Genomic DNA, 17,343 nt, shown 5'->3' on the forward strand with positions numbered 1-17,343 from the left:
CACACAGTTTATTCAGGGTGACCAAAATAAGACAACAGTCTGAATAAACTTATCAGCCCTCTCATATTGGTGTGAGGACTTTGACATGCCTAGCCAACCACAAAGAATTAGCCCTGACAAAATTAGAAGCAGCGTTTCTATTATGTGATGCACATGAATAATGAACAAAGGCTACTGTTAACTGCACACATCCACTGTAATTCTGGACCTGTGAGATATAGCGAGTCAGTAGTCTATATTACCAGGATGGAAAACGGTGAAAAAAAAAAAAAAAGAGAAACAACTAGCCAGTTTGGGCTGCTGAAAAACAGTTTAAATCGATAGACCGCTAAGCAAAAATTGCAACTGTGTAACAATTCTGTGAAAGAAACTCTGGCTGTGTATATTAAAGTACCTTAATAGTCCCTGTTATACCCACCAGCAACCAGCTCCCACAAGCCATAAAACTGAATGACAGAAATATCTTGCTGGCGCTTTGCTGGACAATAGCATTCAAAATAGTAACACCTTTTCTTACCATTCACACATCAGTTTGAAACAACATAAACCCTGAGGCTAAAACAACACAGTGTCAACACTCACAATGCACACAAACTTGAGGAAATGACTAGTTTCTAAATAAACTGGCAAGTTCCAAGAGTGACTACACACACAAAGAAATGGCAACTTTTGTATTGAGTAATACACTAGATAAACAAACCGAGGTTTAAATGGACAAAAAAACTGAGTAATAACACCCGAATAACTTTCTAACAAAATAAATGGGGATAAGTGGAATTTTAAGATGGATGTGGAGGTGGGTGATGGACAATGACTGCTTGCTCAGTGCTCATAGGTAAAGAAAGGCTAGCCTTCTCCTGTGTCATTCCCTCCCCCAGGGCTGAAACACAGTGAGTGACTGGGAAATGAAGCTCTTACTGGAAAACTGAACCCGCCTATTTACTGGCAATAGATGGGGGGTTGTAAAGGGTGGGGGTGTATAGGGACTGGCGAGGCTGAGGGGGTCATGTAAAAAAATCAATTAGAAATCTGAAGTGGTCTTGTGGCCACTTAATTATCGTAAAGGAGAAGGTGAATCATATATATATATATATGTTTATATATATTACGTTTTTAAGTTTGATGGTCGGTTTGTGCTGTTATTCGAAAGCTGGCTCATTGTTGTCATCTTGGTTCATTTTCAAACACTATGCATGTGGTTCGCTCACTGTCTGTGGGAAATGCAGAGAACTAACATTTTACTTCACTCTTAAGCCCACTGCAAGCTTCTTGTGGCAGGCTGCATAAACTGCTTAGTTATTACATAACTGTGGCCAGTCCACAGACACGGGATGTGCTTGCTGAAATCAACTGGTCATACTGACTGTGTGGCTTCTTGGCTTACCGATGATTCCTTTTTCACCTACTTCCAAAATACACTGATAACAAGTTGACCAATGTAATTAAAAAGACCATCTGAACATAGAAGCAAGCAGCACACGCGTTCTCCAGTGTTGACATACAGAAACACATCCACCGAGGAGTTTGCACGTGGGTTACTCATGAACCAGGTTTCAATGCTAACAGATGACTAGAGGCCTGTTCTTGCATTATGGGTGTACAAGCGCTCCAAATTATCCTACAACTCAGGATACGTGTAATGGACACTACAAAATATGATGGAAACTCTGGACATCATCGTTTGTGTATCTGAACATGAAAGAGTGAAAAAACATAATTCGCCTCAAGGATGTTGAAATAAGCATCAGGATTTCCTCTGCGCATCTAGTGTTTAAGTAGCACTGGGTATTGCCAGCATGCTTTTAAATGTTCACTTCACCTAACGAAAGGCATCCTGCAGCATCTTCAATGTTTGCAGGAACAGTGGTATGACTTTCACTTTGCCATTTTAGTTTTCTATGTGTTTATGACTTTTTCAAAATAAAATGTGTAAAAGTAAAGGCATTTGAGTACTTTATGATGTGACAGTTTACAACTATAAATTCAAAGTGTTCTGTGTAATGTTTATGTAATTGTTAATTGATTGTGTGATAAATTAACATTGATTTAACTTTTTCAACAGATCTATACCATTTGTAAACACACGTACCATGTGATCTCTGAATGCACATTCACACTTCATTATGCTAAACCTTCATAATAAAGCATGAATAAAAATATATTTTTATTCATGCTCTTAGGACCAAAAGGATATTCTTCAGCTGCAGGAGGAACTTCCTTTACCTCCTCAACAAAAACTTTAAGTGGTACCAATTTGACATTCCAATACCCCCTAGGTATGCTATTTGTTATTCTTCCTGACCATATGACTATACCAAGAAAAAGCTGGTTTCCTTTTTTATAGGTCTTTGTAGTTTACTTCACTCATCACATAAGAAGAAAAGAAGTCTAGGCTTGGGCTCCCACTTGTCCTTCCCATTATAAGAAAAAAACTAGATCTCCATAATATGTCCATGGATAGAACTTCTAACAGTCATAGAAACATGTGTGCAGTTGCTAAAGGGGCCTCTCTCTATCCTGAATAGATGGTGTGGTACAGATTAACCAGACACTGCATGTGTCTGTGCCTATAAGTGTGTGTATGCACGCAGGGTGATGTGTGTGTAAATCCAGCTCAGCACACTAGTCTGTTCATCTCCAGGGAACTAGGTGAAGAGCCATTCAGCTCACTTTGAACCTAAGGCCATATGGCCCCCCAGTATGGTTCTATAATACATGCATAATGCTATTACACTGCAGGAGTGTGTGTGTGAATGTCTATAATGTTACCACCCTAGCAATACCACAACACCAGTAGGGTAGGTTTGCCAGTCTAAATAGATGATGTAGGTGAGACATGCACACATTTCCCAGTTAACTGTAAAAGTTGTTGCCCATTTTAATGAACAAATACACCCTTTGTTTTCACCCCTGGGGCAGCATTTGTGGTTTTAGCTACTTTTATGCTTTACTCACCTCATTGTCATGTTGTTGGCAGAAGCTCATGCGATCCTGGAAGAGGGACAGCAGGGCAAAGTTGTTCTGCAAGGACTGAGCAAGACACACAGACACCCCTGGCTGGCCCGGGTGACTGTTGGAGTTGCCCAGGTGGAGGTTCTCTCCAAGGCGCTCAATGAAGTGGTCCTTGGTCAGCCGCACCCGCTGGTGTGCCCGCACACAATTATCACACAGATACTCCTGGCAGTCAAGGCAGTGGGAGGTAGCTGGGTTCTCCTCATCACAGGAGCTGCACTGAGGCTCTCCTAGTTGGTGCGGATGCAGCAGGCCTCCATGGGGGTGATGAAAGCTGGAGGAGCCACCACCTAAGCCTCCTCTGTGATGAAGGCCATTCTTGTGCTGGATCTGGTCCTCAGAGCTCACCACCACATCCAATAAGTTGTTGAAAAGGAAGTTAGAGGACGGCAGGGAGTCCACCCCAGCCTCAGAGATGGACACTTTCTGGTCGCAGGTGGGACATCGTAGCTTTAGGGGGTCTCCGGGACTGCGCTGGCCCTCCAGGCAGTGCCTGCAGAAAGCATGGAGGCAGGGCAGGACGTGGAGCCTCCTGGTGGTCTGGCTGGAAGAGGACGAGGTATGTGAGGAAGATGAGGATGTAGAAGAGCTAGATGAAATAGGAGCAGATGAGCCGCACAGCTCTTTGCAGAGCGGGCACGTCTGCAGGTCCGAGTCTGGAAATGAAGCCATCTGCAGTGTTACCGAAACACAGGATCAGTTCACAAACACGCGCAGCAACGAGGCGGTGGTATTTATATGGGGACACATTGGCCCGTTGTGCTGTGCAGAAGATAATGTGGAAATTGAGGTAGATTCATTGAGTGTTAAAGTCAGTTCAACTGTGAAAATGGTTCTCGTCCATAGGATTTATTCTGTATTATACAACTCTGACGCGAAGCAAAACAAAAAGGTAGCCAGTTCTTCAAAACTTCTGAGGTAACAAAAAGAAAAAAACACTTTGGTTTTTAATATTAATAGAGTTGTGTAAGGTCTATGTCAGAGGCATCTGCGCTATTCCTTCAAATGCGACCAATGAGATGACATTGGGCAGAAATCCTGATGGTGCTTCGATGTGTCTCATAAAACGAACCCGAAACTGGAGAGACGCTGGACTGGCCTCGAAGTACTGGGGGCTCCGCCTGTCCTCTCCCACCGCCTCAGCAACATGACTACGGAGCTCTGCGCTACGCAACAGCACCCACAAGAGTGCAAAGAATTTATAATTGTATTTTGTTTTCTGCCCGTGTCGTCGTAGTTGTTTTTCTATCTAATCCACCATCGGAGCCCGTGGAGGCGGCGACGGGCGCAGCCAGCGGTCGGTGGGTAGTCGCAGCGCGAGCCTCGGACCGAAAGACCGTAAATGATTAATCAAAGCAGCACTTTCATGGTGTACCTTGGGTCGTCAGGACATCAAAAACAAACACATGGAGCCTCCTATAAAGCGCAAACATCAGAGAGGACGTCTGCGACAAGGCTCTGTTGTTGAATTCACAGGTCCACCTTGTTGAAGAGGCCGCTTCCAGCTCCCCTGTCCCGTTCAGTCTGTAGGTCGGACTCTCTCTGGCTCTGTGCACGGAGGAATGCGCAGGATTTTTAGTCCGACAGCGTGAAAAAACGGGGCCCTAAAACCGGAAAATCTCAGTCCAGCCACCATACGAACTTTAAATATGCCATTTACTTACTTGCTAATGCCGTTGTTTACTCTAGAGCCAATAAACATAAACATAACCTGTGCGCTCTCGTGGGCTCGTTATGCTCGGCCTGCAGCTCCTCTAGCCGCTCTTCTCCGACTGAAAAAAAAAATGGACCCACTTCCGTCTAAGGGAGGAGAGAGAGGCGTGCCCCAACTGCTCGTTCCCGATAGCGAAGAGCACGTGCTCGTGAGTGCGCGCGTGCTTAGATGCGCTCACGAGCGTTAATGAGCAATGTGACAAAACAGTCAGTTAAAGATGAATCAAATAGTTTTAACATCAGATTGAGAAAAGCTAAAGGAAGTAGAATGAAATTAATTGAAATCATGAGTCATGAATTAGACTAAATTCCATTTAGAGATTCCCCGGGATATACAGCATATAAAGTTAATTGTGATTGATGTTCATACAGTGATTACTGGGGCCCCCAGCTGTTAGCTAATAACTAGGCTGCTGAAGTTACTGGACAACTTCACACATGTATTGTATACATTTGGGAGTTGTGGTTTTAAGCGGGGGAGCTAGTCAAAGACCAATTTCCTCTGTTATGGGTTGCACAAAACCTTCACTTCTTTTTCTTTTTTTATCTCATCTGAAGGTGACCAAGAAAAACAGCCTATATACAAGTCAAGATAAAGAAATTAGGTCTATCACACACTTACATAGAAATGGAGGTAAATTTGTAATTTACCGAACATTTAATTGTGATCAGTTCTCAAGTATTCACTTAATCTAAAAAATAATTTTTTTAGATTATATAATAATTATAAAATCAACTACTTAGATTTTATAATTTAGCTTGTATTTTTTTTATCAAAACTATGCATCTCTGTAGGAGTATACCAACTACATATACCTATAAAGCAAATTGAATGTATGACAGCAAATTCAGTATATGATTCAATGTATGAAAAGTTTATGAATAGGCAATTTATCAGATTTTCTGAAGCTATCATAAAAAACCTAAATCAACCATTTCAGCATTTTGAGATAAATATAATTAAAATACACAGAATTAAATATCTGTTACACTACTTAAGTAACTGTTGTTACACCACTTGCTGTGGTCTGAAAAACTGTCCAGAGCACTAATAGCGACATCTTCAATTAGTTCATTTTGCATTCCAACATTTAAAAGATATTAAATGACCCACTGGAATTATTTAAATCCATTAGTAAAAATGTTATACTAAATTTACACTAATTCTAATTTTAAATGTACACCTCACGAGAAAAAGTCCTGCATTTCAAATCTTTCTTAAGTAAAAGTCTAAGTAAGCACAGTACTTCAGAAATTACATTTTCCACCACTGTAACTACCTATCATAATATTACCAGCAAAAGAGAAACCACTGTAATAATTTTATTTTGAAACGGAAGCTGCTTCTGAAGTTCCTAACAATAACTTAGCTTGTTTCAGTTCTACTCAAACACTAGGAAAGGTGAACTGATACCAGTCTATTACAACCTAATTGACCATTAATATTAAAGGCTCCTCTTCCTGAGAAAAGTAACACAGAGTCTTGTTTTTTACCTACTCACACAAATGACATGAAAGTAATATTGACAGCCTTTACAGTTTTAATTTTCTATATGCCTTTAGTATGGTGTGTTAAAGGAAATGAGGTTGTGCTATTGTCTGAAGGAGATCATATTGACAACGCAACTCATCTAATTTGCCACAGGTCACAAATGTTAGTCCATTAATCGTGGAGTTCAAGGAAACACTAACAATGGTTCAGACAAAGAGGGGAGACAGTGTATTGATATACAGCAACTTCGCAAGGTGACCAATGTGAGCGGGGACAGATAAAAGGATGAATGGCTTCAAAACATGCTAGAGGCTATGACGATGTGTCAAAGTGAGTAAACATTGTCCCCGAAGGAGCAGTCCATCAAGCATAATGTTTCACAGACCTCTCACATAAAACCACTGCAGACTTCTGGATTCAAGGATTCAAAGTGTTTATTGTCAAGTCACCAGCCAGAAAGCATGTTTCCCTGCACAATAAAATTGTGCTTGCAGCTGATAATTTCCCATCTAACATGTGACTGTAGAATCAGTGCATTAACCTCTGCCTTGTTTAAGTTTACAGAATGATAGAGTCTTGCATATATAATAGGTGCAACATCATCCCTGAGATGACACAGGGCAAGGTCTGGAGGGCAGTCAAGGTTACTGAGACACTTGAGGCAGAGGCAAACATTATTAAGACATGTCCCTGAAAAAAAAAAGGGGGGTGGGGGCTGCCCTCTCTTTGTTATGATTGTCTCTTTCCTTGGATGACACCCACATTGCCGCTTGTTTGGACAGTACGGTAATTTTCCATTATTTACAGCACATCATCTGACTCTGTAGCATGGGGCTCTTAACAATGTAAACATGAAATAACATCTCAATAGACATTTGTGTATCCAGAGCATGTGAATGTCTGCTGGGAGTGGGTTTTATTTATCCTGCCCTGGAGCTCTTCTCTCAGGACTGTCTCATAGACTGTAAAATATGTGAGAGAAAAAAGGGTTTTGCAGACCGGAATGGGACATTTATGTGTTTATCAATTGTGTCGATTATCATCTCGTCCTTGGCAAAAGAGTAACACATGAGAAAGAAACTCGTCAGGTTAATTATGCAGGAATACAAACGTCACAAGTCACAATTATTTAGTTTGGCATCTCTTGCTTGTCATGCTTTACTTTAGTTTAACATAGGCCAGTGCTTCCCCCTTGTGGTTAAGTAGCCCCGTGATACCTTTGGGCTCACGGTTACTGAGAGTTAGCAAATATTAAGCCCAGAAACTAAAAGAATATAATGCTGCTGCGATAAAAATAGCTCTGTGCTGTTAGAGAAACCATTTTAATGTGAAAATGTTTGTAATATTAGGACTATCGGGAAACTGGGCTTTTTATTACAGACGTCTGCAGTGACTACTAGCAGACAATTGCTATGAATGAGGCCATTATAAATTGCTGTAAGTGAAGCTACATAAAAGCACTTCAGAAATGGCAAGGGTGAATTGTGGACTGCCACAAGTGTCATCCTTTAGCCCAGTTCTTGAATGTGTTTATGAATGATAATTATGAATGATCTTGCATTAATAAATTATCCTTTAATTTTACAAAAACAAAATTCATATATAGCAACAGAATAATCAATAAGGAAGAGAAAACAGAAACAGATGGTGCTGACATCGAAAGATTAAATAAAGTTCAGGTTTTGGGTGTCATCATTATTAACAAGCTGTGTTGAGAACCACACTAGATATAGTGAAATCAAAACTAAAAATTGGTTGCTCTGTTATATGTTCCACATGTCACCTACTGTGTCAATGTTTGGGAAGAGATGTAATCAAATTTTCATTCTGATCTCTAAGAAGAGTACTTATAAAAACCCACCAGCCATGTGTTTATCGAACCACAATACTATATAATGACATAGTGGACTAAAGTAAAAAAACAATTACTAATGCTACCACAGGACATACAAAATATGGATTTCAAGAGATCGAGTTGTTACAATCTTAAAAGGAAACTTTAAAAAAAATCCAGGATAAGTTTAAAAATCAGATGTGTTTCAGTCAAGAGGGGTGACTATATGGAACAACCTTGGGGATGAATAAAAAATGTGCAAAACTCCCACTGGACTTAAGCTCATGTTTAAAAATAATTTGTTGAAGTACAAGAACATATAACATGACATTGTGACCAGGGGCAACAAATTGTTTAGTGAGATGACATAGATCTCTTTGTTTACTGACTTTTTTTTTAAACCTGGGGTATGAAGAGGAATATAATGTGGTCATATGCATAGGGTTATAAATAGGCTTTGGCCCCAGCCTACTCCCTTTCTCTCATACTTGGTAAGACATCAATTATCATCTGTTAAAGCACTGGCTGTAATTGTGCAACGACTCATTGATATGTATGATGAATGTAATGCGTACACAACTACTTGTATTATTCCAAAAATAATTGTTGAGGGTGGGGATTTGTGAAGAAATACTACAGAGCCAAATTCTTTAGAGTAGAACAACTTTTTCCTTTATAAAAATATCATACAAAGAAAATGCAAGTTACAGCTCTTAACCAGGCAATGCGGAATTAAGGAATTCAAGCAAGGTGTTGACAACCAGTAAAAAGCAGTTTCAGCAACAATACTGTCAAAGACGAAACACCATGATAAATATAAAGCTATTTACACTCAGTTGTTATTTACAACTGAGTAAAGAAAACCCACGACTTGGGGGGGGAAAAAAACAAACAAACAAACAAACAAAAAAACACTACAAAATTATGCTGGGCTCCGTTCTATATGTTTTTGTCCAAATGGTAAAGCACAAGATGACTGATTGAAATGAGCTAAAATAACTGTCTAACTAACAAGGAAACAAAAATAACCACATAAAACAAGGAACAAATACAAAATTAACACATAACACGATTAACATATTTTAAAACAAGTTGAACAAAAACACGTTTTTAGTATTACAAAAAGAAAGAGGTTAAAGTCGTGGTGTCAGTCTTTGTTAGCGCTGTTTTGATTTCTGCTTCTTATTCTAAGGGGACATTAAAACATCCTAATTATTTGGTCTTTTTCCTCGAGTCAACTGAAGTCAGCTCAACATAAGCAGTTTCAAGGCAATGAAAAGTTAATTAAAGCAGTGTAAAACCCATTGGTTTACTGCAGCCAAACCTCATTGGCCCACAGATGATTGTGGCGAAGCCATCGACGAGCTGAGGAAATGTCAAGTGTGAACACTTGCTCCTGTGAGGTGTTAACTGCTGTGTAGTGCACAGTTAGTTTGGGCTGAGGGATGCTAGCTGCAGAGAGGAGGCGGCTACCAGCAGAGAGGTACTCACTCTCACAGCTTAGATTCCTACAAGAGAAACAGGATCATCACATACACGCAGATCACATATTAGAAGCAGGCTTCCCTTGGACAAACATACGTCACCTTTTAAGAGTGATGGCGAGGGAGGAAGTGCTACGCTCCGAAAGCTGGAGAATGATCGTTGCATTGACTGTGATAAACATCTCAAAAATGAGAGCCAGCTCCACCTCTCCTAGCTGACAGGGGACGATCAGTGACATGAAACCAGTGGGAGCAGACACACCAGAGTAGTACCCCACACTCAGAGAGTCTGATGAATGTACACATTGGTATTAGCATTTAAAAGGTTAAAATAACCGCTGTCAAAGGCAATTAGTCTACGCTTATGTGTATCTTTTAAGTTGACTCTGATCAGCTGTTCAGACCCACAATGAAACCAGCAGATGGAGCTACAATCCAGTTGACAGTGCCATTCAGCTTTTCCTAAACTCTGTTTCCTATGATCCATATTTACATATATGTGGAGCAGCCAAAACAAAAACCTAAACATTTTACTCACGTCTGAAGACTTCCCGTGCACGGAGCCAAAGGTTTTGCTTTCCCAGTTTGTGTAAGAGTGTCTGTAACACTTTATGGTCAACTGGAAGTTTTTTTGACAGCATGAAGTCTACTGTGTCTGCAGCTACAGGGAGGACCTGTCTCTCCACACACACTTGTAGATGAGAGTTAAAAAGAGGACAGTACCTGGACGCATCTATCATGTCTGGGGGAAGACAGAAAAATATAGCCATAAGCACGTACCCACAAACCAAAGCACTGGGTCCTAATTTCTCTGAAGATGTGAGAAATTACATATATAAATAAAAAAATAAAACATGATCACTTAAGAGTAACAATACTGGGATGCTGGTCATGACAACAACCCTGTCCCTGTGCCTCCATGTTCAACAGTCTTTATATAAAAAGGTTGTTTTCTCTCACTATTCGCTTCTTTGATTCCAGGAAGATTACAAAGGACCTCCAGTGTGTCTCGATGAGATGTTGTTTCAGCCAAACGCATTAGGACACAGATCCTACTTTCCAGATCTGCAGGCTCACACGGCCACAAAGATGAACTCAGGAACCATTTGTTTTCTGAATGAAAAGACGCGTAAACAAAGGCCCTGAAACCCTGGGTTTAAATGCAGTTTATTTGTTAACATATAAGGTCAGGTAAACCAATTGCAACCAGTGGTACCTCGAAGTGTCTTCAGAGATCCCTCCACGCTACCACTCAGGAGAAAGAGCTCAGCCGCCACAGTGACCAGGCAACAGCGTGAAGCTCCATCCTCATTCCCAAACAAACCCTTCAGTGTGGAATAGTTGACTTTCGACACGGACAGCAGTTCCACCACTCTTCGACCCTACATTCAGAGACACAATACAAGACAACACATACCTTCTAGCATTACCGCATCTTAAACTTCTTTTCAAAAATATGTCATCTTTGTAGCTCTAAAGTACTTCTGTACCAATTATACCAATTGCGGTGACAGGCATGCCAAACATGCAAGTTAATGTATTTACCTTAACCCACTGATGTGTTTTGTGGTATCGTAACATTAGCGAAACTCCAATTCTGCCTAAAAAACTCCTGATTAGGTTGTCCTCACCTTCATTCTGACACACTGAACAAAGAGAATACGCATTACAAGGAGTGATTAGGCACAGTTATGGGGAGACAAATGCAGATTTTTAAGCTAAAGTAACCCGTTTTTACCAGTCTCAGCAAAGACAGCAAAGGGCAGAGACAGCTTGTCTTTGCTCTCAGACAAGAGTGCTACAGCAATGCGCCCGCTGATTCGCTCCACTTGGTTGGGATGTTGGCTGAATTGGCAGATGGACTTGAAAACCTCCCCCATCCGCCTCCAGTCCTCTTGCTTGGTACAAAACTGACAGAAAACAGAGAGGCAGGCCCGAATACAATGACAGCTTGAACACAAAATCATTTAATCTTTGTGGATAAGTCAACCAAGGTCATCTACTGAATAGAAAAACTAACCTCTATTTCCACAATGGAGTGGGCCCAACTGAGGTACTCTGGAAAGGGTGCACCATTGGATAACCTTTATCATAAAACCATAAATACCTTATTCAGGAGGTTATACAAGTAACATGACTGAAAGTGTTTGATAAATAAGGCCTGAAAAAGTTCAACTTACACTGAAGTAGGTGAGGCCGGACAGACTGTGTGCTGGAATTCAGGAGTGTTTTTTACCCCATCAAGGCAGTCCAGCAGACCCGCGTTGTTCATCTGTGAACACACATGGAAAATAATTTAATTATTTATTTATTTATTTTTTAAACCAGATCTAGCTTCCTTAGTGTAAGTCAAGTGTGTAGGAAATACCTTAAAAATGAGTTGCATGAGCTCAGGTACAAAGCTCATTAGACCCTTTTCTCTCACAAAGTTAAAGAGGGCTAGCAGGAACTCAAGGCTGGGCTAGCAAGGAAGTGAGGAATAAGCTTAAAGTTTATTTTATGCCCAAAAACATACTGAATAAATAGTAAATGACCATTAACAGTAAAAATAACATGCAGTAAAATTATGCTATCAGCCTTCTACTGGAATACAAAGAACACGGGCAATATTATTAAGAGACCAATGATAGCCACACTGACCACTATCTTGTGGGCCAAGCTGACATTGAGAACAGAGAATACATCAGACACCATGGCAGCTTTGAGCAGAGCCCAGAGCAGTGCCACTAGTGCCGGCTTCGAAAAATACACTCCTGGTGGGTTATTATTATAATAGCCTGTAAACACAGCCCCTGCAGAAAAGAGATGGGGGAAGACAGTCAAGGAATGACAAGACAAGTAAAGACAGTCACTCACACACAAAACATAATTTAAAGGAAAAATTATCACTAGACAATTGGTCACTGCATTAACTCAAAACTTGCCTGCTTTGTGAAGGCACATTGGGTTTTTGGTGAAACGCATCACAGTTTCAACACAAAACTGAAAGACAGGAGAAAAAACAAAAAATAAATACAATGTGACTCCAAACAAGAAACGGTCGAGAACTCTAGTGTATGCATGGCTTCACATACTGCTTGCAAGTTAAATAAAACACGAGAACTTCACACTGAGCTTACCTTCTCATCCCCATCAAGAGGCACATGCTGAAACCAACACATCTTGAACCCACAGGACTGTGATTCACTGAAGTACTGCCTGCAGTACTGAGAAGAAGATAAGTTGATACTCAAATGCACAGATAGATGTGATGCTGTGTATACAAGTAAATTATTTTACTTTATTTTTAGAATTAAGAGCTCTTGCATAAGGTACAGAAACTAATTTATTAGTATTATTCTTTTAAACAGCCGCAAGAACAACCATGTACTTTAATTCAATACTTACAGAATTAGACTTCTGTTGCCTAAACTCTGCCATGTTTGTTGGGTTTGTGATCCTCGGGCCTGTGTAAAATATAGATCAAATGTACACTCATACACAGCACTTTGCCTTTTTGCTCCACTTGCTACCAAATAAAGTACACATGCCATTTTTTTTCTCTACTCACCATTTCTTATCTTCAGAAGTGGAGGGAGGGTTTGTGAAGAGTTCACTGTCTCGATAAGCAGGATCCTTTTATAGGACAATACTACAATGATTATCTGAATACTACAAGACTGACTGAGAAATATACTTTCATTTGAGTGCAAACAGTTACCTTTCCAAGCCTCTGCTTACATGATTATTGTTGGCATCAGGCTGACACTGTACAAAAACACAGATTTAGGCTAATACAGTGCATTTTTCTTAATATTGATAAAGGTTCAATCATAAGGTTCAGATGTCTACTGTTACACTAACTTGTAAGGATGGAATTTTATATGAAATAGATTTAAGACTTATTTAAGTTGTACATAACACATTCTATTTCATTATTATCTCTTCCTCTCTTTTCCTTCTGAACTTTTATTTTGAGGGGGTTCACCCAAAAACAAGAAACAACTGTCAACTGCCAGCAGGATGCTGTAATGTCCACAGTAATGCAATGAATTGTTGCAATAAATTGTAATGGGAAGTGTGGTCCTTATCCAGTTATATGACACAGCTGCTCACTACCTTACCAAGTTTCTGGCTTGCTTCTCTGTGATAAGACATTTGTTTGGTGCTTTGGAAGTGATGTTGCTATACTGAGGTCTCCATGGTCGACTGGGTGTCTTCTCTGTCAAACACAAACGCACAAAAAAATTAAGCCATAGGATGAGGTCTGAAAAAATACAACAAGCAAATGAAGCTAATTCTAGTAGAAGTAGATGTAATTTACGGTTTAAAAAGGGAACAGGTCAGTATTTTCCATAAAAGAAATATGAGCTATACATTGGATGTGGAAATGCAAGCAGAACTTACTATCTTTTACTACCGTAAAAAATGTATTTCTCTATTACAAATTTGCTCCGTGTGTCATTCTGGCTATGTTTGCTCATCCCTTTATATCCAACAAGCCACTGGCTGGCTAGGAATTTCCCAGCTTGAGGATTTCGAACAACCCACCATTTACCTGAAATTAATGTTGAATATTTCGGTGGCCATACCTGTGATTTCAGAACTGTCACAGTTAAAAGCCACATTAACTTGTCTCAATCTGAAACAAACAAACAAAATACATATTTATTAGTTAGTTAATTAGTTTCACTGATACTACACAACTGTAAGGAGATTTTAACAAATATGACAGATTACCTTTGCTCAAACTCTATTGATGCTCCATCTGGCCTTTGTGACAGCATATTCAACACTCCAGGAGGTCTGCTTTTAGGGTCCTTGCCCACTCTTGTGGGCCCTAATTTCAGCAGGCTTTGCTCAGGCAAGTTTTCAAAGAGCTCTGGGTCATCCTGGATCACACTGACAAGCAATATATCCTGTTCATAAGCTGTGAACTCATCCAAAACATTGGGCTGAGTATCGCCAGCTGCCTTTGCCGTTCCACTTTCATGGTCAGTGATTTTAGATGGACTTGATCCCCCATCTGTAGCAAAATGTGGTGGCTGCCCCTCGTCATTCACGACTCCGTTATCATCTTCATCGCTGCTGGAACAAGAGCTGGACTCAGTCAGAACACCTGAGGTAAGGGTGGCCTTTACTTTAGGATCTAAGGGAGCTTGATCAGAACTTCTGTTAACCTCTTGCACATCGTCTTCGTATTCAGTTTCCTCCTGGGTTTCCTCTTCATTCTGATTGTTCACATCTCTGACACTGCTGGAAGTTGGGATTCCATCCAATGCTTCATACCTGTGTTCTTTAAAGTCTTTGTGGTCAAGATATTTCACCAGGTGATGTTCAAGTAACATTTTGTGTTTGCTGGTACCTCTGTTTGTCTCCTCTTGGAGATGGGGCATGGAGCTTGGCCGCGAGTGTGGTTGTGGGGAAGTGACGGGAGAGAGTAATGGTAAAAGCATTAACTCATTTGTTTTCATTTCCACACAGTGTTCCTTGGGAATATTGTGCAGGTTAAATGGACTGTTATAATATGGCTCTAGTTTTGGTGGGGTCCTGTCCGACAAACTGTCTTCATCACTGGCTTGCTTCTCTGGGGGGAAATTGGATTGACATGAATAAAAGGAGTCTAAGCTGTGTGAAAGAGCAGAATTACATGAGGTCACTTGGGTTTCTTCAGAGTGTATCAATGGCTTTTCTAGAGTTTTTAGCATTTGTTTGGGTGGTGATGATGGTGATGAGTTTGTGAAATTAGCACTGTTCACCTCAACACCTTTCACTTTTTTCAGTATAAGCAGAGGTGGAAGAGAGGATGGTAGAGTTGAGAGGCTGCTGAAACCACTGTGTGTGAATGGAGAAAACATAGGAGACAATGTAGTCACTGTTTCCCAGTCACTAGGGCCAAGGACTGATGGGGAAGGGGTGGAGATTGAGCTGTTGGTTTCTTGTCCATTGACTGGTGTAGATGCAGCTGATACTGTGGCAGTATCAGGCTCTGTTTCAAGCAGACTTGGGGAGGACAGGATAGCTGTATCTGAGAGTCGACTGGGTACTGATACTTCAGCCTCAGTAAAGTTTCTGCTGTCTGGAGAGCATAAAGACTTATTAGCATGTCTCTCCAGGTTTCTCTCACCTAAACTGCATTCTGCATTTTGATGAGAAACCACGTGGGTCATGTCTGAAGAGGGGTCTGTAGGCGCATTCAAGAGTATGTCAGTTGTTTGGCTGTTCAGTGTACCTGATTGATTAATTAGATTGCTATCTGCTGGACAGGCTGTGGTGCAAGCATGTGACCCAACTGTGGATCCACTGTTACAGAAAGGCCAGGGCTTATCTGTGCGTGCACAAGAAAAATGCATTTTTTTGAAAAAGGGTCTCACTCTCTGGCAGGTAAACAACTCTGGATCGTTTGTGTCCACCTCGCTCCTCTGAAAGAGTAGCTCGGATGACATTTCCACTGCATCGTTTTTTCTGGGTTCACCTAACTGACCGAAAAGTTTCCTATGAACACCGTTTTCTTTCTCCCTTGAGCCAAAACTGCCACAACTATAGAATGCAAGTTCTACACCTGACTGACTATCATCCAGGACACAAGAGTATGTCTTCCCTTTGTCTACAGAGCCAGGTTTTGCTGTCTCATTGCAATAAATTCTTTCTAACTCTGGGGTGGAAGTCAAATTACTATTAAGGATTTTCCCAATACTTGTTCTTTTGTCTCCTTGAGTTTCCTCCTCTGGCCTAGGGTCCTCAACAGCTGTGTTCCACATGTTAGTCCTCCACTCCCCTTTATTTCTACATTTACCTACTAAAGAGGAAGCAGAACAAGTTGCAGAGGCTTCACCTGTCCAACCCTTGAAGAAATTAGTTGGATTACAACTTGTTAAAGTCTCTGTATCTGGGGGCTCTGTCATTATTCTCTGGTGTTCAGTCAGACTACGATACCGAGAGACCCTTTCGACAGAATGAACCCTGGGAACTAACTTACTATTTTTAGCCAAAGCACATTTCTCACTTTTGTGTTTGTTGTGCCCTAAACAAGCAGGTCCAAACCGAAATCCAGCAATGTCCTTTTTGAAGCAATGCAAAACCTTGTTCTCAAGAACATGCGGTAATACAAAGCCACAATTGTGACTGCATCGGTCACAATACTGAGCTAAATCACAAAGCGTCACCTTCGGGTACTTGTCTATCCATATGAGGATCTTCTTGGATAGCTTAGTGTCTAGGCTTTCTGTCTTATGTGCGTCTTGAAATTTAACTGAAGACTGCTCTGGACTTGGGCTTCTGCGTTTTTCCCCGTGTTTATGCTGTATCTTCTGCAGAGGGAAAATGTATTTAGAGTCTCCACAGAGAGCACAGCCGGAGGCTCCAACAGCTGTTGTCAAATACCCTTCTTTACCAGAAAGACCAGTGCGGCTTAGGTGTGAATTTTTATTGTCTGCAAGAGGGAAAAAAAATTTGTCAAACAGTGTATTACTAAATTAAATTGTTGCAGTGAGAATTATTTAAATGTTATGAGGACACACAATTTTGGTTTAACACTAAGAATTCCACTCTGGAGAAAATTATAGCACACCAGTGGAAAACTTATGTACTAGCACTTTGCTTTACTATTAAGGAACCAACAGAGCCCGGGTAATAAAACTTTGGCTGAGTAAGCATAAACAAACTGTCTAGTACAGTGGCTTCTGATAGGTAATCTAGGCAGTGACCCCCAAGGGCCCAACTACTTAGTAGTGTGCAGCAGTGACCCTGGCACAAAGTGGCAGTCCATGTGAGCTGGCCTCAAGGGCGTTTAACCGAATAGCCAGTTAGCATCATATTTAATACTGTAT

General features: G+C 40.7%; 1 protein-coding gene and 1 long non-coding RNA gene across 3 annotated transcripts in view; both read right to left on the reverse strand.

Moving 5' to 3' along the window:
- Nucleotides 1-4,801, reverse strand: part of trim71 (tripartite motif containing 71, E3 ubiquitin protein ligase) — a 32,238-nt gene extending 27,437 nt beyond the window's left edge. Inside the window, exons 1-2 of one of the 2 annotated variants that reach the window (XM_067506664.1) lie at nt 4,677-4,778; nt 2,956-4,560 (exon numbers count right to left, since the gene is read on the reverse strand). In XM_067506664.1, the coding sequence (XP_067362765.1) occupies nt 2,956-3,684 (729 nt within the window). In that variant the 5' untranslated portion in view covers nt 3,685-4,560; nt 4,677-4,778. Of the gene's footprint in view, nt 1-2,955 lie in introns of both variants that reach the window. The other variant, XM_067506653.1, reaches the window with a different exon arrangement.
- An 8,121-nt stretch (nt 4,802-12,922) lies between these two features.
- Nucleotides 12,923-13,335, reverse strand: LOC137128515 (uncharacterized). The gene is made up of 3 exons (XR_010914585.1): nt 13,236-13,335; nt 13,086-13,150; nt 12,923-12,981 (listed from the first exon to the last, which is right to left on the reverse strand). It is a non-coding gene; the product is annotated as an uncharacterized lncRNA (long non-coding RNA).
- Nucleotides 13,336-17,343: the final 4,008 nt, after the last annotated feature.

The sequence above is a fragment of the Channa argus genome, chromosome 1 (genome assembly GCF_033026475.1).
Source record: "Channa argus isolate prfri chromosome 1, Channa argus male v1.0, whole genome shotgun sequence".
Classification (NCBI taxonomy): domain Eukaryota; kingdom Metazoa; phylum Chordata; class Actinopteri; order Anabantiformes; family Channidae; genus Channa; species Channa argus.